At 43.3% G+C, this 20,936-nt stretch overlaps 1 protein-coding gene across 3 annotated transcripts in view; it reads right to left on the bottom strand.

Moving 5' to 3' along the window:
* Positions 1–20,936, bottom strand: part of EPB41L4B (erythrocyte membrane protein band 4.1 like 4B) — a 177,952-nt gene that overhangs the window by 69,634 nt on the left and 87,382 nt on the right. For 2 of the 3 annotated variants that reach the window (XM_030011373.2, XM_030011375.2), the window contains exons 16-17: positions 4,977–5,158; positions 53–168 (exon numbers count right to left, since the gene is read on the bottom strand). In XM_030011373.2, coding sequence (XP_029867233.1) covers positions 53–168; positions 4,977–5,158 — 298 coding nt within the window. Of the gene's footprint in view, positions 1–52; positions 169–4,976; positions 5,159–18,905; positions 20,342–20,936 lie in introns of those variants that run through there. The other variant, XM_030011376.2, reaches the window with a different exon arrangement.

The following is a 20,936-nucleotide window of genomic DNA, read 5'->3' as shown; positions in this document are numbered from 1 at the left end:
GGCGCTCTCTGGCATATATAAATGTAAAAGTATATATATGTATATGCTATACCTTGTTCATGCTGACGTGCAGGGCTGGCCACGGTCCAACCACCTTCACACTCTCCGTTTCTATTTTCTTCAGATGAGAAGTTTCATCATAAAGAAGGGGAAGTCCTGAGCTCAGTTCTAAAAAGATGCCCAAAAGAAAGAAAGAAAGAAAAAAACACAGTCTGAAGGGAGGCTACAGAAGAATTGCAGAGCAAGACACTCAACTGCGTTTGAAGAGACAGCAGTCAGCAAACCATCTTCCCCGTAAGACCCTCCAAAATGTTTCATAATTATGCCTGTTGGGTCACGTCATTTTGCCTTTTTCTATTTAGCAAACAATTCCCCACCCTCCTCCTTCTCACCCGTCCCTTCATTCTAGCAGGGCTTTTGCCAGCTTTGGGCTAGATATTTTTCTCCTCACCTCCCTCCTCCAACCCCCCCCCTATATTCTAAAACTCAGTTGACACCAGAGGGATTATTTATGCAGCTAAGGTGCCACTCTCAGAACACGTGATGTGTAAAGAGATCAGAGTATAGCTTTTGGCTTCTCTCAGACATCTTTATTTATATGCCAGCCTCTTCCAGACTGTTGTCAGGAATTTGCTGTGCTTTGTCAACAGAGATTTTGAGCAAGCCACCGACACAGAAAGACAAGGAAAAATATTTTTTTGAGACAGACCTGAAAGGCCTCTGCCAACATCTCGGGGATGGTGTGGCATATATATGTATATTTGCAAGTACTCTGAGAAAAATGAGCTTCATCATGTGATGATTTAACTAATCTCTGCGTCACCCTGTATTTCTTTTTGCCACGGATTCTAGGTAATAACAGTTGGGAACAATCCGGTATTCTCTGGAGTCTGATTCAAAGCCCGCTGAAATCAATAAAAACCTTGCACTGACTGCAGATTGGTTTGGATCAGGTTCTTAACCTGTCCTAAGAATATTAAATATTACTCATTCAGGATCTAATTCTACAGCTGTTTAAATATACATTAAGGGCTTTGCTGACTCGAGACAAACTGCTAAAACCAGCTTATAGGGATAGAAGCAAAAAGCTGTTTCTGGCATTGCTGAAACATTATCAGACCCTGAGGTAACAGCGTCCTAGAAGGGGTTACAATATCAGCATCGACCTCCCCTTGGTGGTCTCTCATCACAAGTTAGCGATGCCAGAGTTCAGCATTTCTCACATCACAGCCGCTTCTGCGGATATGAGACTGTGAAACTGCCCAATGACACCCGGGAATAAATTAGCACAGCTGTAAGATAAGACACGATGATGTTGTTTTGTTTTTTGAAGAAACACAGTCATTCTATTTTCCTGTTGAGAAAGAACATAGAGGGGGGGAAAAGTGCCTTATTTAAATCATTCAGGTTTGCTATGATTTAAAATTGACTTTTAAGGTGTTTTTTTTGTTTAAAGGGAGACCTCCAGAAAACAAGCTCGCCGGTTTAGCCTTTTAACTCAACCTTGAAAATAGATTAAAAAAAAAAGGGGAAAAAACTGAAGTCCTACAAAAGACACACATTTCCTGAGTCAGCGTTAAGTCTTGGCAAAACCAGGCTTTCATTTCAAGCAAGGATCTGGCAGCACTGTGGTTTTTCAAAGCACTGTTTTCAGCCTGAAACTCAAGTCTGTATTACACCATTCTCTGCTCAGGGTTACACAAGGACTTTTGTAGCGAGCAGTTCAGGAATAAAGGATGTCTTTTTTTTTTTTTTTTTTAAGTGATAACCTGCAAGCTCAGCCCAGAGTTCAAGAGGCAAGCTGGGCCCCCTCTTCTCATTCATCATTTTCCGTTACAAAAAATTCTGCGAGCTACTTTGGATGCTTGTTGGCATCTGCTTTCAGCGATAGTCCCAGCTGCCGCCGGTGGATCTGCTCATGTGCACCTGGTAATAATCCATGCACAACGTTGCCATGCCAATTAGGCTTAGCAAGCGGCTCACCCTCTCTGTGCGGCACTGTAAGGCTAATTTCTGTTGAATACAGTGGTCCCTGGGAATACATTGGGGGAAGATCTGCTGCATAGAAAGATACGATCTGTCTAAGTTAGCTTGGAGGTGAAGGGCAGCCTCGCAAATACAATAATCAGGCTGAATGCAGGAAAACAACATCTTCTAAACATCTTCTGCTGAACTGCCTTCATAAACACACACGTCAGATTTGTTTCACCAGATTTCACTTCTTCCAGTAATTGAAGTAGACAAATTACTCGGAATGTGAAAAATCAGGCAGGTCTGGCCCGGGTTTGTTTTCTGTAACAAAATCCCAGGCCGTGTGTTTGCTGAGAAACATGCACCAGTATTTAAAGGGAACCCTGGCCGGGCGTACTGTTGTTTCCTTCTCTCCTGCCCATGTCCTGCGAATTGCGCCGGAATTTTGCCATTTATCAGAATAGGTGTAAGCGGAGGAAAGGCAGACGCCTTCTCCCTCGCTTGACCCGATGCCAGGTACGTATCGGTGGGTCACTCCACGTTCCACTTCAGATGAATTTAAAACCACCTCAGAGCTCGGAGATGAGTCCAGTCCATAGGAACTGGAGTAAATCACGAAACGCCCACGGTCCCTTGGAAAAACACAAGGTAGCTGAACCGAAGCGCTGGTGTGCGCAGCCTCGCGGGGAAGTTTCCACTAGGATAGCGTATTCCCCCCATGAGACCTTTTGGCTCTCCAGGCATTCCCACTTGAGATATTTTGGTCACAAGCACCCTCTTCCCCAAAAGCGTTCCCAGGTTAGTGACCACTTACTTCCTAGAAATAATTTCCCAGCAGTGGCCTTTCCGCACAGCCTGGAGCCAGACAGCAGTCCCCCGTGTCCCCGACGCAGATCCCTGATAGCGTCTCCTCTCTGCCCGAATTTTTCTTGTCCCACACGCGTGCCGTCCTAGATAACCGACTGGCAGCCAGCACGCTCCTAACCGTTTCAGCATATACCCCACGAGCCTTTTCCACAAGCTCTCTGCAAGACGGTTTTCTCAGCTGAGATAGCCTGAGCAGCATTTTAACGAAGCCATTAAAAACAAACCAAACCGAAACAAGCCCGCTGAGCACCAGCCTCGAAAAGGCACCCAGACCTGTCGCCCCAAACCGCAAATGAATAACTTTGATTCTGTTTTCAGGGAAACGGTCCCATCCATACCACCGCTGCTCTAAGGGCGCAAACGCGCCGGGTCTAACTGCGGACTGGCCTTTCAAGGGAAAAAATCAGCTTTGTGCCTTTCAAGGGAAATATCAGCTTTGTGCCTCCGGCCGGGTGCACGGGTACAGGTCTCCTCAGGGGACCAGCGATGGGTGGCCGTGGGGCAGCATTAAGCAGCGTTAAGACAAGCCACATTTCATCTCGCAGGTTAACGCTCCCTGGGCAGAAAGAGAACTGCTCCCGACGTTTGTCCTTCTGCCTTTCTAAGCTTTCTTCTAAGGTTATTTCAGCAAGAAGGAGGAGGAGGAAGGCAGCCTAAGAGGAGACACACAGCTGGAATAAACACCCCGTAGGGTGGTTTTTGCTGTTGTGTCTTTCATCACCTTCTGGTGAGCCCGGCTCGGCGGGACCCACGGCAGGGCCGTGGGGAGCTGGAGACCAGCCGACGCTTTCCAGCCACGGCAGCCCCACGCACCTCCCAGCACGAAGGTACGCCAGCGAGGAGCGTACGGTCCGCGAAAAGCCAGCACGTCTCCTGGAGGTTGCTCCTAAGGGAGTAGCTTCATTGAAAGACCCAGCAAGCAACTCGTATGGCTGCTTGGGATTCCTTCCTTAAACGTCTGCAACGCCCGGCGTTTTTATTTCTTGAGCTTCCCTCCTAAAAACTGTTATCTCCCTCTCCTTGGGAAAGAAAATGAAAGGAGATGTTTCTGAAACAAAGTCTGATTAAAGTGCCTGTGCAGGTAGATGCTTGTGCATTACTGCTGAGGTGGGACAGCCAGCCTACAGTCGAGGTCACCCAGCACCGTCCATTACAAGATCCTGGTTTCAGGAATTTTAAAGCTGTCACATTAACTGTCCAGGCTGACAGTTTCCATAATGGATGCCTATCTCAGGGTGATTTACAATTATAAAAGGCAAAAACTGGGCAAAGGAAGAACTTCTCGTCCCCTTGAGACGAGGAAAATAACAGATCCTGCCCCGTTTTGCCCACCTTCTGAAATTCTTACACAGCTTCAGCATCCCACGCGCTGCAGAGTGCAGAGTTTATAAATTTGGAGAGCAAGAAGTAGGATTGCTCAGTGGCAGGGATGTTTCTCTTCCAGTTCCTGTGTGGACCTACAAACATTTGGCCAAGCTACGTACCCTTAAAAAAGCCTGTACATGTTCAGCAGCGGAGACTTACACCCAAACTCCCCAAAGTTGCATCAGGCTCCTCTCCTCTTTGATTTCTACAAGCCAAGAATTCCTCCACCGAGCAAGCAAGCATACTGCAGTCGTGGCAGGTAAGGCTGAGCAGGAATTGTCCCCATTACCCAAACTGAGAACAAGATACTGTTTGTCCAGTGCTCCAAAATTTCTGCTGTTTGTGCCCAGACACGAAAGCAAGAGTCAGATCCAAACGATGAGGGCTGAAGGCCAGCTGGGCAGATCAGCAAAATACAATGGCAGACGAGGATAGGTTTGTGAAAGTATACAAATAAATAGTAACGATGAAAAAATAGCCTGTGCCAAGTAGCTAGAGACTCAGTATCTGTGACTAATTGGGTATTTGTTCAGCTATGGAACACCAGTCTAACACCAAATCCCGCAACCCCATACCAAAGCCAGGGAATTGCAAATCTTGTCTCATTTGCACATACTACAAAGCTAGCAAATAATAACAGGGAGCATATTCTTCTCTTCAAGGAGAAAAACTGAAACGCGTGTTGCTTTCCTTTCCTTGCCTTCGCCTCCTTGCCAGAGACAAATCTGAAAGCGGCACAGTTACTGAAATGACCTTCATGGCAATGGACTTACTGTTTGGGTTTGGAACTCCAGAAACAATGTCTTTGCTGTCCGGAGCAAGGGCACCAAAATTCGCGTGGTGGTGGTGGTGACGGTGGTGGTGGTGGTGCCTTGCAGGCATTTTTGTGGTATATGGTGCTCCACCATTCTCCTCAATGTTGAACTGATGCAGATCACTGTTGTTCAAGGGATAGCTACAAAATAAATCAGTTCAAATTAGAGCGGCAAGCAGTAGGGCAAATTGTACTTTTGGAGAGACAGAGTGCAAACTTTCTTGGGAAAAAAAGGCAGAGCTTTTTTGTAAATAAAATTTTGAACGAGGTATATCCCAAATCTTTACAGTTTTCTGTTAACAGGAGACTCATAAGGTGAGGAAAAAGGATGCCTTTGCTTGTTTGGCATGACTTTAAGATCAGAATTATTTTTTATTTTACACACTACGTAATCTCTGCTAGACTCTTATGCTGAGTCAAATTCTGACTGACTTATGGAAATATGATTCTCAAAAACATCAAAATTTGTCCCGCAGGAATTAGCAACTTCACCTGACATAGGAAAGTGGTCAGGCAGCAAACAATAACTCCTTTAAAGAGAAACTGTCAGAAAAGCAGACCAAGGAACAGTCCCAGAATAACGTTACATTCCTGAAAGTTTGGGCCTCCAAATTTACGGTGCAAAATAGCTGTACGAAAAATTTGTGACTTGGGAAAAAATGGAGAAACATCCCATTGGGAATAAAAGGTTTTACAGGTAACAACATACAAAATAGCACTTGGTCAAAATGGAATCACACCTCTGCTGGTAAACTAACTGGTTTTTGGGTTTTTTTGCATATGTTTAGTTAGGAGATTAACTGTTGTCAGTCTACAATATATGGAGAAATGGAGACCTATTGAAATCTTAATTCATCATCTCTAACTCAGAGGTGTCAAATAACACTGTTCATTTTCTTCAATAGTTTTAACTGATGCTGTTTCATTTTATTGTTTGAAATGACAATGAATTTCTAGAAACGATATTTTCTCTCCGTGCCAGCAACCAAAAAAGACTCAGATAACTCTACACAGATACTGCAAATGACTTGAATGTGCTTTCCTCACAGGAGTGCTTAAAATTTTTATAAGCTTTTAACTTATTCTATAGTATTGCATTAGACACTAGTTGCAGTAAATCAATTCATTCCAAGATGAATCCCCTGCCCTTTTGAAAAATGCGAAAGAAATTATATCTTCAGCTGCATGGGTTTTCAGTTTGCTTTTATTACTAACAGCAGCTGAAAACCTGACAATATGGAATAAAGACAAACAGATAAATTAAAGGAACAATGAATAAATTATACCTAGCTACTTGCTACATATGTTCTCTGCAGATTACTTACTGATTCAAGGCAAAATTAACCAGTCAGCTGCAAATAAACACATCTGTATCATTTCCAAAGATATGCTGAAGCACGCAACTTGGTACATCATTAATAACCACTGTCTTCTTAGCAACAACTTCTGACAACATGAGGTTTCTGACTGGGTGGTAATTGAATAACACTTTTATGCTGGTTACTTTTTGAAAGCAGGAGGTGGGGAAGGGGATTTTGTGTATATTAATCTTGGCAGGTTCCTGGCACGTAGCAATGACTGCCAATAAAGGCACTTCTGATGCCTTATTTGCCTTGAGGAAACAATACAAATAGGTGAGTGATCCACAGGGGACAGCTTTGGTGAGCTCAGATAATCCAGGACTCGTCCGTCTTTTGAAACTGCACTATATCTTCACTGTTATAATCAAATCAAGCAAGTGCCTACTAGGGGAAAATGGTACAGGTTAATGAGATTGCACACTAATTGTAACAGCTCTCCTGCACTCTCCCTTCAGGAGCCTGGGATTGAAGTGACATCTTTTGACCGCAAGGATAGCTGGTTTTGTTCACACGGTTAAAACCCTTATTGGAAATAAGATCAGTCTTGGGCTGGAGCCTCAGCACATCCTTTTTTTTCAATCTATGATTCAATTTTTTTTCAAGACACAAAACCCCAAGTGCTTGGGAGTTACTTTCACTTCACCCGCTGGCAGGCTGGTTTAGCAGATTTTTCACTGGTCTTTTCAAAATGAATGAGATCACACCAAATCCTTACATTGGCTCCTCATATTGCTATGGGCATGAGGTAGCTTCCATGCTAAAATGGGAATGAGATGAGCAACTGAATGAGCCAAAACCCCTCTGGCATGTGGTCAAACACGCACTAAATTCTCTAGAAGTATTTCTTGACTGTCCAGAGAGGAGTGCCCACACCACGTAAAATGCAGGGAGACCATTACTTCAAAGAAGTAAAGAGCGAGCCCAGCAAAGCGGATGCTCAGGTATACGCTGAAATCCTTGAGGACAGTAAGTCACAAAGCTCCAGTTAGGATGTCAATACCCAGGCAGTGCACTCTGATGTGAAATCCCATGTTGGAAGTGCTGGGCCCATTTAAAAGGATGCGGTCATCTGCACTCTTCCAGGGCTGACAGCAACTAACAGATATAGAAGCAAACTCATCTCAGCGGTCCGTCAACTCTTGCACTTCTGATGGATATGGAGTGGGGCTGAGGAAGACTTTTGCACCCATACCCTCACTACTAGACTGATGAGTTACTGAACAATCATAAACAACAGGGCTTGCATCAGCCCCAGAGCCAGTCTGCTAGAAGAGTTGACAGTACCCAAGCAAAAATATAATGAGTAGTCCAAATCCCTTTTCTGTGTACTCTACTATATAATTTAGGGGCACGCTGGACATCTTAGTGCAGTTCCTACAAGGTGGTATCATTATTACCATATATCACATCTGCTTTTCACTTATTTTTCTGTTCTTACACTGTCTTAAATCTAGAGACGTGAGACCTTTCCCCTCAGTGCATCTTTTTGCCATTTTTTTCTTTCTGTTGCTTGCTTCTATCTGGCTTACCTGAATAGATGCATCCTCATCATCCTTCCCAAACCACTGACGCAAAAAAATCGCTACTTTCAATGAACCAACATTCTGACCATATCTTAAGCCCTCCAGGTTTTCATATTTGCTCCCCAGACATCAAGTAACACTCTCAGATTATGTGCATACATGGACAAGTATCGGTTTTCATCCTTTCTCTTGTATTTGTCTTTTGGTCCTCCTAGTATGTCAACGTTACATGTTTGTTTTACCTTTTAATAGTCAACTGGCTGTCCTGCAGGCTTCCTCTTTTTCCTCTGTTATTTACCTGTGTAGTTTTCTCAACAAGCTCCAGCTGCTTCCTACATAACCAACTCCTGTCCTTCAAGGGAAATGAGGCAGGGCCCTACAGGCTGTTATGTAGAGGAAGAAAACGTTTCTTCCTTCTCTGTCCCTCCCTCAGGCAAAGCACTCCTGAGGATTCAGTTGCCGGAGGCTGAACCTTCAAAAAAGCCACTCAAATTTCACAAGACACTTGGTATTGCCTTTAGCCTCAAGCTCATGTAATTACTTTCTTCTGACCAAAAAGGCAGCATATTGAGGAACGGGGCAAATAATGTGTATCTTCTGATTACTTTTTCCATTTTTTAGTTTTATGTACATTACTAGTCCTCTATCACAATTTTATACTCCTTACCCTTCGCTTTGAAAGCAAGAAGACAAAAAGGAAGTTGACATTCCTACATTTCATGTGCTCCAGCCATCTACCGCCTTACCAAACCATGCCTCTAGTGTACAACTCACGCATACAACAGTGTTAAGAGATCATAGAAAAATGGGGAACAGAAGGGTAAAGACTGAATTATTCACCTCTCCCCTCCAAGCTGAACTAAGCAGGCCTATGTTACCCCAGCTGATAGGCTGAACTGAATCTTCTACACCTTCACTAGCAGCGTCTCCATGACCTCCCCTGTGCAATCTATTTCAGTGTCTCACCATGCCTACACTCACTTTCTTTGTTTATCCTGTCTCCTTTACAGCAATTTAAGCCTGCTATTTCCTCTCCCATCCACCACAGACACAGCGAACAGGTCTGTATTGCTACAGAAACCCGTGTTTTTGAAAATGGCTCTTCACGTCTCCTTTCAGAGTCTGAAGGGCTCTGAATTCTTCAGTTGTCCCTCACAGGTCACGCATTTCCTACACCTCTGATGCGCCTTGCCATACCTGTCCACCCTGCTCTGCCTCCGACCTGTGGTGCTCAGAACTGGGCACCCCATTCCAGTTGAGGCCTTGCAAATGCATTCCCAAGAGGAAGGATTGCTTCCTACGGGACGTACTCCTGTTTATACACCAGAACATGACATTTGCTTTTTCCTAAATAGCCTGGGGTTGTTGACTCCTGTTCAACTTCTGGTCCTCAGGAACACCAGATCCTTTCCGAAACTGGCCGGGTTTCCACCCCCCACAACCTCAGTTGTGAAGCAGGTTACTCCTACCTAACAGCACAAACATATTATCATTCCTCCTGAGCTGCGTCCTAAACTTTCTCACGTGCTAAGATGAGATGCTAACCCATTCAGGATTTTACTCTCATCCACGACAGACTTGGTGTGAGAGAACTTCCCATTTTGACGTAACCTGTGAGCGACAAGAGATTTTTTTAAAAATCAATTGCCTTTCCATGCCATCCTCCCAGCTGCCATCCTCATTCTCCTGTAGAACATAACCGTGTAGACCTGCATAAACATCTTTCACGGGCATCCCAGAGCAGGCTTACTCCTGCACCCTGTCTACGTCCCCTTCTTCCACACTTTTCTTGTAGGCAACTCCCACTTGTCCGAAGTTACACTTGGAGAGCAAATGGTGGGGCTCTCTTCTCTCTCCTCCGTGGAGAGGCTGGTGGAGCAATAGCAGAAAGCAGGCTCAAACTATCATGCCCCTTGAATGACTCTGCATTGAGTTCACACCCTCCCTGCTACAGCTGAAAGGTGGTTTAGAAAATCCCAGCCTTCTAGGTCTGGTTGTGATAAATAACCTTCAACAATTACCACACCCACCTCTATTCTTTGCTTTGAACGCTGCTTCTGCACCAAACCACTGCAATTTTCTGATGTTTAAAAATCCTCAAACTTTACACAAACGCCTTCAGAACCCCTCTCGATCCTCCCCCGTCCGCAGCTCAGAACAAGCCTGACGGTGACCCGCACAGCTTTCAGCAGCTCAAATCCACGCTGCAGGCTTTGTGCTGAACGTCTCGGGAGGCTCCCCCAACCACTTCACTCCCTAGGAGAAGACATTTCACCCATCACCATATTGTAACAATACCTTCTCCGACATCAAAACGGGCTTTAGATGTGCTCCCAAATGGCAGTCAGTGAAAGTGTTAAAGTGTATGTTAATGTGTATGTATATTAATGTGTATGCATGGCGGAGAGGCTCTCAAAAGTCTAATGAAAGCAGCCATTGTACGTGAAGCTTCAGTGTGGCAGCTGGGGGGGATGAGACTTAACAGCTATGTTAAGCCAAACATTCATTTTTTGGGGCTTCATCTCTCCCGTTGGGAAAAATAAAAATAAAAAAAGACTTTGGGTTTATTCCCTGTCTGTGCTTCAAAAGAAGTTAAAAAAAAACCCCAAACAAACCCAACTGAATTTTTAGCCAAACTTGCTTTAATCCCGTTTAGAATCTCACACACCCCTTGTGTTGCTAAAGCACGCAAAATAGCACAGAGAGCCCAGGAATTTTGCGTACTCTGGAAATTTCCCTGTGGAGAGGAATGAAGAGAAAACAGGGGGATAGAAAGAAGGTGAGGGTTCTGCGTGAGTATCAATTAATGGCCAGAACCATTGGATTGAAGCAAAAGACTTTGACAGGACCCAGCATTCTGCAAGAAGGGAACACAGACCATGGCAGGAGGACTGCTTACGAAGTAGAGAGGATGAAGTTTCATTTTTGCAGCCAAGGACTAGGACATACAAAAGCAATGAGCGTTCCTAAGTAAAGGAGGATTGGGATCATTAAAAGCAAACCTATGGGGTTTTGTTTTTGTTTTTTTTTCCTGCACCATGTAACCAAGAGCTCTTTGCTAGCCAGAACTGGCTTCCTAAACTGTGTATAATCAAAGCTGATAGTGCTGTTACACTTCCATGCTCTGCCCTGACATCACCAGATGACAGGAGAGCTGGCCCAGTTGCTTCCTTTAGGGAAGGCCTGGGAAGATGCGTTGCAGATTTCTCTCTGTGCTGCCAGGGATGATCCGCAGTCCCCATCCATTCCTAGGGACACCTCAGAAAGCAGAGCGGGCAGCCAGCAGCCTTCTCCCAGACAGACAAACCAACCTTGGAAGGAAAGAGAAAATGGCAATGGGGAAATACGTATTCAGAAACGGTGATGGGAGCGGGGAGAATTTCTCCTGCAGGAGATAAAAGTATATGCAGCAGCTTTCTGCATTACAAGATGCTGAATTAAGTTTTGAGGCAGGAGTAATCTGAAATTCTCCACAAGAAGAACAGAGCCTGCAGCAAAGCATGTTCTAATAAAATACCAAGAAACAAATCTCGACTCGACAAAGCCGTTGTCCTCACAGATTTCACCTTATCTACATAAAGATCATTAAAAAAATACTGCCTTGCAAAACTGTCATGCAAAATATGCCCACTGGGGAACTAAACTTGCTTTTCTTCCTTTACAAATGGTTTTAATTAATGATAACGATAGCTAATGATATTTAATCACCTGTCAAAAAAATTCATTGTCCCAGATGTCCTTGCAGATGAGAAAAACTCCGAAAAGCAGACACAAGATTTTCTAAGACAGATGAAATCCTCCCCCAAGTCAGTGCTGCCTTCCCCTTTCAGTCACAGGCAGACAATGTATGCCTGTCCTTGGGAAATAAAACAACTCGGGGTGGCTAACCCCGAGCAAGCTAACTCAGGTTAAAATGGGAGCAAAACCAAGCGAGGAACTTAGACCTCCGAGACAGCCCGCAGCTGATCTCGGGTCGCTAACCGTGCTACAGCCTCTTCCACCACTTAACCCATTAAATAACTCGGGTCCTGTGAGCTAAGCACATCCCTGTCTCTCTCTCCCCCTTCCTCAGCACCACATACACGCAGACACCAAAAGCATGCAGACAGAGAAGGAGGCACTGAGGCTTAGCTAAGAGAGAAGAACATGAGAAACCGCGGGATGCGACAAAAGAAGTTGCTGGACATAACTGACGAAAGCTTAAGCAGCTAACAAACGTTACAGAGCATGCCCCGAAGGATTGCCGGATTTCACAGGTAGTTACGGGAAAGCTACATGAGAAATGGCCAAACTTCACAGAGCACTGAAGGGGAGTATCAGGGACTTTTTGGGGAGAAGAACCTTGCGAGGCCAGCACTGCCTAGGAAACCGTATCAGTAAAACCACATAAGGTCCAAACTACCTAGGTAGCCTTGGGAAATTTGAGTATGGACTTAGCAAAACCGGGAGGAATGCAGGGAAAAAGCAGGGGTAACTGAGAGGAGACAAGGGAAGGGAATAGGAGAATCGATGTGCATCAGGGAAGAAAAAGCATGGGAAAAATGGAAAGGAGGGGGAGAAAAGGGACCAGCTACAGCAGTCTAGGCCATCTTCTTAACTGCAGTCCTATTTTCTGTGGGCGTGTATGCATACAGGATTGAGCTCTCTGTGCTGCCCCATGTTTGTCTGCTGCTGTTTGTGTCTGCGGGTGCTGGTAAAGGCACTGCTCTCCACCTCTTTTGCTCTGCACCGCCGGCTGAATGTGTGCTCCGTGTGTATTTACATCTCTGGAATACATGATCAGCATCTCTACAGGCTGGGCTCGGAACCAGGAACTACAGCAGCCTCACATCTAGCAGATTAGGAAGGTAAAATCACTTTAGCCTTGAAGCCAATCCACTGGATTTGGCTTCCCTTAACGATATGCTCCCATCTGACAAAACCTCTTTTCTGTCTCTCTCCCTACAAAGCTGAAATTCCTTGAAAAAAACCATGTTTTTAAAGAAACTAATCAAACCGTAGAAGTTCCATGCTTCTAAATTATTCAGATTCTGAATGTTGCCAATGCCCTACAAAGAAATACGCAGTCTTCTGAATTTTCAGTAATTTGCCATAACTTTAAAGTCCAGCATGAACATACCCGACGCCGTTGCCACACAAATAATTCAGGTTAGATTTTTGCCCTTTTAACACGTTACCAGTAAAGCCACTGAACAGGTACAGTGTGCAGCAAGTAAAAACTCTTAGCAAGGCAGGACAGAATTTTTCACTCAGTTGCTCAGAAGACAGTATTAACAGGTAAAACTAACACAAAATCAGTCACTCAGCACAGCGAGGGCTTTCTTATTTACAAACTTGCAACCTGTCCTATCTGTTCTCACTGCAACACTTGGGCACCTTATCTGAGTTACAGCAAGAAACTGTCCATTTGATCTTAAAAGCAATTTTCAGACTTCTTTTTAAAGTCAGAAATTGAGAATGAAAGACACGTTAAATACAACAGTAGAATCTGAAAATGAATAATAACAAATGGAGCCATCCTGGGCTCTAAATTTTCATACAGAAGCAGCATCCAGTTTTACATACAAGTTCCTTGAAGCCTTGCTTCAAATCAGCCTTGCTTATTGATTCAGTGAGCTCCAGGTGCTGAAAACACAGATGCTGAAGTCTCAAAGCTCCCTTGCCTCTTTCATTCCTCTTCTCTGTTCCCACAGTCTCTACCAGACTTAATTGCTTTTCCTTTTCCAGTTTCTCCCATTGCACATTCCACTGTAAAACTCTGCTTTTCCTAAACCCTCTACTTGAGCTTTCCGTTTCCCTGGCCCATTTTTTGTCCGAGCTCTTCCTTCCTTTTCGTCTGACTCCTACACTCCTACTGATGAGAAAGATTTGGCTCAGGGACACACGATGCTGGCCCTGCTGCCTGCCAGCAAGGCCTCAAAATTCAGGGGCTTGGCCCCTGGAGATGAAAAGCAACACAGCTATTTTGTCATCTGTTTAGCTACTGAGTTCATTGCTACATCATTAAACGATTTAGAGAGCACTGGAGATGTATTAATGTTTTGTATTTCTACTTCTCTAAGGTTCTCAAAATTGCAGAAATTGGTAATGGCAGGTAAACCATCGTGATTATAATTCCAGCACAGATTGTTATGGGTTTAGTAAGGAAAAAATAATTTATAAATAATTAGCTTCTTATCTGGAGTTTAATTGTATTAGATCAGTACTTCCTACTACTGATTAGGTGTGGCTACTTCTTTCATTTTCTTCATGGCACAGAAGTAAAAGATGTTTTTCATTGCCTCGTTTTAAAAAAAAAATACTGTTTTTTATAATCCATCAACATATGACATTGTTAAGCCAGAAACTACAGGTTTTCCAAACTGTTCCTGTATGAAACATCTGTTCTTGCTTAATCCAATACATCTTCATCTTTGATATGATGAGCTGCAGGTTTTGCTGTTTGATAGTTTAAATCTAAAGGTCATACTACTAGTGCTACAAAGAGGAAGAGGAAGAGGGAGAAGGAAAAAACCAAGCACATGACAAACTTAAAAGATAGAAAGTACAAAAAACAATCAAAAGCAGAAATGTAATTGTGGTGGCAATTTGAAAACAGAACCCTGGGGGCATTTCCACTGGTTCCCCAATAGCCTTAGCTCAATATTTATCTCATTTTTAAATTAGCAGATTCCTCAGCTCTCAGAAGGTGTGATGACTAAGGCAGTCATCATGAATGCTTCTTCTGCTAGAGAGAAGATGAACTAGATTTATTCTGAAAAGACACATGCAACAGATCACGGAAGATAAGATGCCACCAAACCAAAAGAGTAGTCCCACAAAGTCAAGAGAAAGGCGTTGTTCTAGAAACACAAAACAAAGAGGTAACATTGGGCCTAAGATACCAGGCTTTTGGAACTTCCCCTCTCCACCAATCTGTGTGCCAAGTCTGCCAAGACTGGGGAAAAAGAAAAAAAAAAAAAAAAAGATAAAAAAATTGCATCTTTAGGAGAGTTGGATGGGAGAGATAGTTGTTTTTTTTTTTTAAAAAAAAACCAACCCCACACCTTTTCCTCCTGTTCAAAATTCAAGGTATATTACATGCAGAAATTAAAAGCAATATGCAAGTTATTACAGACATGCTTGCATTTTCTGTAACAACCTACTAATACATGCAGTGGACAGTGCCCAGAGAGGCTTGACTTGTGAACTTTACAACTAAATTCAGATTAACACTCATAAAACCAACTGTTTCAAAATAAGTTGTTTTGCTTTAAAGGACAGTCATGAAAGAGTCATTAGTATGTAGTTGAGAGCAGCATTTAGTCTGCAGAAGCTTTATGACTGGAAGTGACTCATAACATGGGAGGAACTCCAGCTCAATCAAGTGTTTATCTGTTTTTTGTGACACAGAGGCAACAAGAGCAACAGCACAAACACTCGGAAAGGAAACCTATTTGGCCAGTCACTTCAAGGTACAACACTACGTGGAAAACAAAGGAAGCTGAACAAGGTCTTCATCACTACCACACACTGCTTTGCAATGTACTGCAAGAGGCAGAGAGAAAAGCGTCGTCCATCCCTTGACGTGTTTTTTCTTACCTACTTTGACTAGTATTGGTTTTGTCCAAAAGCTGCATCTTTCTGTGTGTTTGGTGCCTGCTGAGCAAGGAGGACTGATTTTCCTGCAGGCTCTTCGATACTAAAACTTGGGAACATGCATAAGAGCACTGTGTTTTTCCAAGCATTTGCAGTTTGACTGTAAAGTAGGAAAAAGTGTTTACTGTGAAACGGTTCAAAATCTCAATCCTCACACTGTAGCACAGGTTTGGTTAGGGTGCAGAGGCTTGACCAGCAGAGCGCTGGTTCAAGCTGGCTCTCAAAGAAGATTCGTGGCTAGCACAGTCTTAACAAAAGAAGCTAGGGTCCTGGTGGATCAGTCCCTTTTCGAAGCACAACACACACAGTCTGAGATCAATTTAAAAAAATACAGTTCCTATTTTATGTCCATTAATGCCAGCTGGTCTGTAACAGCTCTGGCTTGAACAGCCTCTTTGGCTACCATTAGCGATGCTGCAATGAGAGCATTCCCCTACAAGTCTGCTTTCCTTGTTTCTCCTTTGCAGAGTAAGAGGAAAACCACTCATCAACAGTCCTTCCAGAGATCTAGTGTGTCAGGTTAGGCGGATGTGTGTCAAAACTTCTCTCTTTCTAGCTAGGTAGCAGTAGCCTGCCTGCTTGATACAGAAACTGGAACGACTTGTGGAAAACCTCCTCTGAAAACAGATGATTGTGGTGCTGAACTGTCTTCTTCCTCCCCCTCAGAGGGCTCCATCTAGCCAACTTTGACGCCTGAGAAGCAAGTGATATCCTCAATTTCATTTTTTTCCTCGTCTTAGACATTCCCCAGCTCATTCCTTGCCAGCAGCTGAAGTTCCATTCTCAAGATTACTTGCAAGCTCTAACACTCTTTCTCTTGCAGGCTGAAGAGACATCTTCTGCAACACTCATCCAGAAGGAAGGAAAAATGACATTTTACATCACAAGGCCGTAATATATGCTTTGTTCCCATCCACAATGTGAGAAAGCAACCCTCCTTTTGGTCAATTTGCACATGGGTTCACTGATAAAAGGATCTGGAAGGACTCGTCCATTCTTTTCCTTCAGTGTGCGAGCCCCTGACTGCCAGCTCTGGAAATCCATTACAAAAGCCAATCCCTTTGTTCACTTTGCCTGTGACTCGCATCAGCTAGAGAAAAATAGCTGAAAATGAAAGTTTAAAGAAAAAGCCCACACTAAAACAATTTACCAAAAGTGCCAACACTTTCAGTATTGTATTTCAGTATTCAATATTACTCATTGGTTTGCATGCCAGGGCCTGACTGGGGCTGAAGAGCGATATGTTTCAGTCTAAGTTACAGATGTGGAACTGCCAGCTGTACGATTCCTCCACCAGCTCCTGGAAGAGAGGACGCAGGATTACAGAGTTATTACAGGGCAAAAGTAACTCCCCTGCAAATCCGAATCCACAGAGTGGAGCCTGAGCTCTGCTGGGGAAGAACTGGTGTCCAGCTTTATTAAGCGCAGGAGGAAGGTATGCAGAGAGATGATCAGAAGATATCCTCAGCCAAGATGTATCGAGCAATTCTCCACCGCGTGGAAGAATGCAGCTGATGACATGCTGGACTTCAGATCAGTGTAATTTCTCAGATGGCTACCACTGTATTCACACACGCCGCCCCCCCGACCCCCCCAAGCTGATGTGAGGATAGTGTTTATCTCCTGTAATCTGATGACAGAAGAGTTTCTAAGTGTATGCTGGACTTGTAAAAAGAAGACTTCAGACTTGCACAATGAACAGACTTCAGAAGGGGGTGGAGAAATTTTGCAGACACAGTTCAACAGGTACCCCCGAGAACATGCTTCATTTGGATTCAGAAGGTGGTACCTCCTTCAGGCAGTTTGCAAGGCTTTTTTTTTTCAACAATTTCCCTGTCTATTTAGAGCACATTCAAAATGCACTGATTTCTCTGTACCTAGAATGACTGTGTAACATGGTCTTTGGTAAAAATTGAGGCGTTTCCTCATGAAGAACTCCTAGTTAAAATAATTCAACACAATCTATAAGCACTCACATACCAGGGCTATCAAGTCCCTGTGTTGAGTTTGTGCATCTATAAACTACCAGTGGCTTTCTGTAGCAGCACGAATCTAGGATGTAGTATTGATTTACATTGCCAGAGCTTTCCCAATATTTTATTTTTAAACAAAAGGTGCTACTACATTTAACAGCTGAGTTAACCAAACATTTTCCACCTTTCTCCTCTCTCTCCTCTCTCTGCTCTCGCCACATAATTTGGTTTTCACCTGCAGTGTTTTGTGTTGCTTCAAACACAAAATTGCATTCCTAACATCACAAGGCCTCTATTAGTCACTTGTTAAAACCAATACTTCTTAAGGAAAGAGTGTACTAATTTTAGGAAAAAAAACCAAAGTGCTTTTAAATTTAAAACAAACAGATGGATACTACCACATCCACCTTTGTTCAGGTGATGTAGGCTGCACAGGTCAGTCAGAGCAATGCTGGGGTCAGAGAGCAAACAGGTGGAAAAGCTCCCTCTTCCCGACCACATCCCAGCCCATTTGCTACAAGAAGCCAGCTAAGACTAGAGCAAGGAAGGACAGAGAAATCGATCCCTTCTTACCTATCCGATCGCTCGGTGGCTTTGCTGGTACAGATTTCTGCAGACAGCAAGGATGTGGGATGAAAAAGCGAAAGGGGAGCGCAGAGTGCGTGAGCGCCTTCCCCAGAGAAGCAGAACGACAAGTGCTTCCCTCGAGGGGACACGCACAAACTGCAGAGCAGACAGCTCCCACGGGTTGTTCTTCACCCTGTGCAGACCTCCTGCACGAGGCGTTTTAACGCTTAAGGACCGGTTAGGCCTTGGGCTGTCTTTTCTTGCGATCTGTCAGGGAGATCCCTCATTCAGTGCACCTTCAGCAACAAACCAAACCACAGATAACAACACGGGATGAGGAGGAACACTGACGACAAACCACACAGAAACCAATGAAGTTACGTGACAAGAATGGTACTGTATTACGAACGTAGGTGTGTAAACTGTAAAGCAACAATGCTCCGCTTTAACGCGAGTATTCAAAAAAAAAACCTCCTCCAGAAGGCATCCAGAGCAGCAGCTAAACTAGGCTCTTGTTCCAGTGGCTCCAACAAAGTTTCTCTTTCTTCCTTTCCCAAATAAAATGCTGCTAAAGCAGAGGAAGACTAGCTGGGGGAAACTGAAGTCGCCCTCTGTGATTACCCACCTTAGGCTTACTCTGGCATTTTCACATCTCAGTGCACAATGGCTTTATTGTTTTCCGCTCTCTAGAGGCTGCACAGAAAACATCGATCCAGCACAGCATTAGTGATTCCAGGGCAACACAGGTACAAGCATAACGTGTATCATATCTCTCTCCCCTCCCCCCAAATCTTTCAGAAATCAATAATGCATCATAATCAGAACAAGAAGATTGAAAATTTTTATTTGTACTTAGCACATACAGGAAAGATCAAAACAAATATTAAAAGATAGAATTTGTAAACAAATATATTTCACAAAAGTTATACACTGTCAAATTTGCTCTGAAAAAATTCATGGTTGTAACCATTTATAAATGTGTATTTATCAAAATCAAGTTAAAAACTACTTAATTTTTAAAATATCCCAAATGAAGATTCATTCATTCCAACAACTTCAGAGACACCACAGGTGTAAGGCCTAATTAAAACAAATGCACGAGTGAAGATGGCACTATGATTTCCAGTTTAAAAAAAAAGAAAAAAAAAAAAATATCGGCAAGTGATCAAAATACCAGCCAAACCTATTTAAAGACCTAGGTTTGTAAAATATACATTCAACTTTGCAAACGTCTAACTTTAAAAAAATAGAGCTATTTCACTAGATCATTGTCATCTTGTAGTGTACCGATTAAGAGCTGTGGTTTTGAATCCACTCAGAGAAAAGTTATCGGTAGGTAGTTTTATGCGATTGTACAGTTCACTTCCATAATCACATTAAAAATAAGAAGACAGCAGCACCCTTTCAGCAAGGATTCATTTTTAACATTCTTGCCTTTATAGCAGCAGGTATGGTTCTGGGGAATGCTATCAATATGATCAGTAAGTCAAAAAAAAGGAATACACGTACTCCATGAAGTTTATTATAGTGTTCTTTCCCTATACTTGTTTTCAAAGTTAGGCAAGCACCTCTATTTTTGCTGTGGAACACAAAAATTAAAAACAAATGACACCCAAACCTATGACTGCCTCAGTAGGCTCCCTTTGTTGGTGGTCCACAAGCCATTTTGATTGCCAGCGTGAATTCTGTTTTTTCCTCCCTCCAAGCTCCTATTTGCATGTCAACTAAAAAACAAAGTTTCTCAAACTTCATCTATTAATTTGACTCAAAAGAAACAAGGTTATAAAAATAACTAAGGCACAAATGGCTGATCTTCAACAGCAGGCAGAGGGTCACAGATTCAAAAGTATGGTAGAATGTAAGTCTCCAGAAATACGTCTGGTCTCAGGGCACTGGAAATTCTTATCAGCTTTCACAAAAGGTTTTTCAAGATTTTTTACAAAGATACGGAAAATACTTTTCCCAAGAATGTCCATGAACACGAAACAACGATGGATGTACATACAAAGACACACACTTTTTGCACAATACACTTGGAACATACTGCAGACAGACAAGGACCATGGAATGCAATGATCGTCTAAGATGGCAGGTGAAATGAAGATGGCTGTTTTTCAGAGAGTCGTCATGAGTTTATCTTGGTACACCATGCTTTGGACTCCTCCTAAATTCTTCTGGTTCTGTTCCTGGATATATCGTAAATTGCTGTCCTCTCCACTTGTGGGGGGTTTCCAATATGGCCTGTCATCATGATAGGGTGGCCTGTACCATTTGCACAGTTATTGGTTAGTGAGAGATGGAAGTAAACTTATGAGTGCTACACAGTAACATGAATTCATCCAGCAAGCGCTAAGCATGAGTAGGGTGTGATGGGCAGCTATCGGGAAGGGAAGGAAATGGTGGCGGACCTATAGGTCCGATGCAGAAGCCACCAAAGCAGCAACTGGGAATCTTTTAGCTGATTTCAAAAGGCTTTGAATTGGAGCTCAGTCATTAAAAACCCTCTCTGTTTTCTAGTGTTATAGACAAGTGCCGTGCATCAATGCTCCTGAGGGAGGAGGAGGCTGTAAGAAAACTAAATGTGTACAACAAGTAAAATAAACCATATCATGCAAAAAGTTGAGCTCACGGAAATATATCCTTAAGGTCTAAAAAATTAAGAAAGGCAATCCTGTTAAGAATGAGAACTGCTCTTCTGTAAATATTGCCATTCGTTCAGTGCTGGTGCAGTTAATTACACTGAAGCAGCCTGTAAGTTACACAGTCACATTTTGTTAGGATGAACACCCAGGGTCTATAGTTAGTACAGGTATTCCTCTGTGACTATATAGTGAAACTTGCAGAAGTACTAAGAGAA

The sequence above is a fragment of the Aquila chrysaetos genome, chromosome 4 (genome assembly GCF_900496995.4).
Source record: "Aquila chrysaetos chrysaetos chromosome 4, bAquChr1.4, whole genome shotgun sequence".
Lineage (NCBI taxonomy): Eukaryota > Metazoa > Chordata > Aves > Accipitriformes > Accipitridae > Aquila > Aquila chrysaetos.
Note: the sequence above shows the minus strand (reverse complement) of the source record. Positions and strands in the feature narration are given on the sequence as shown.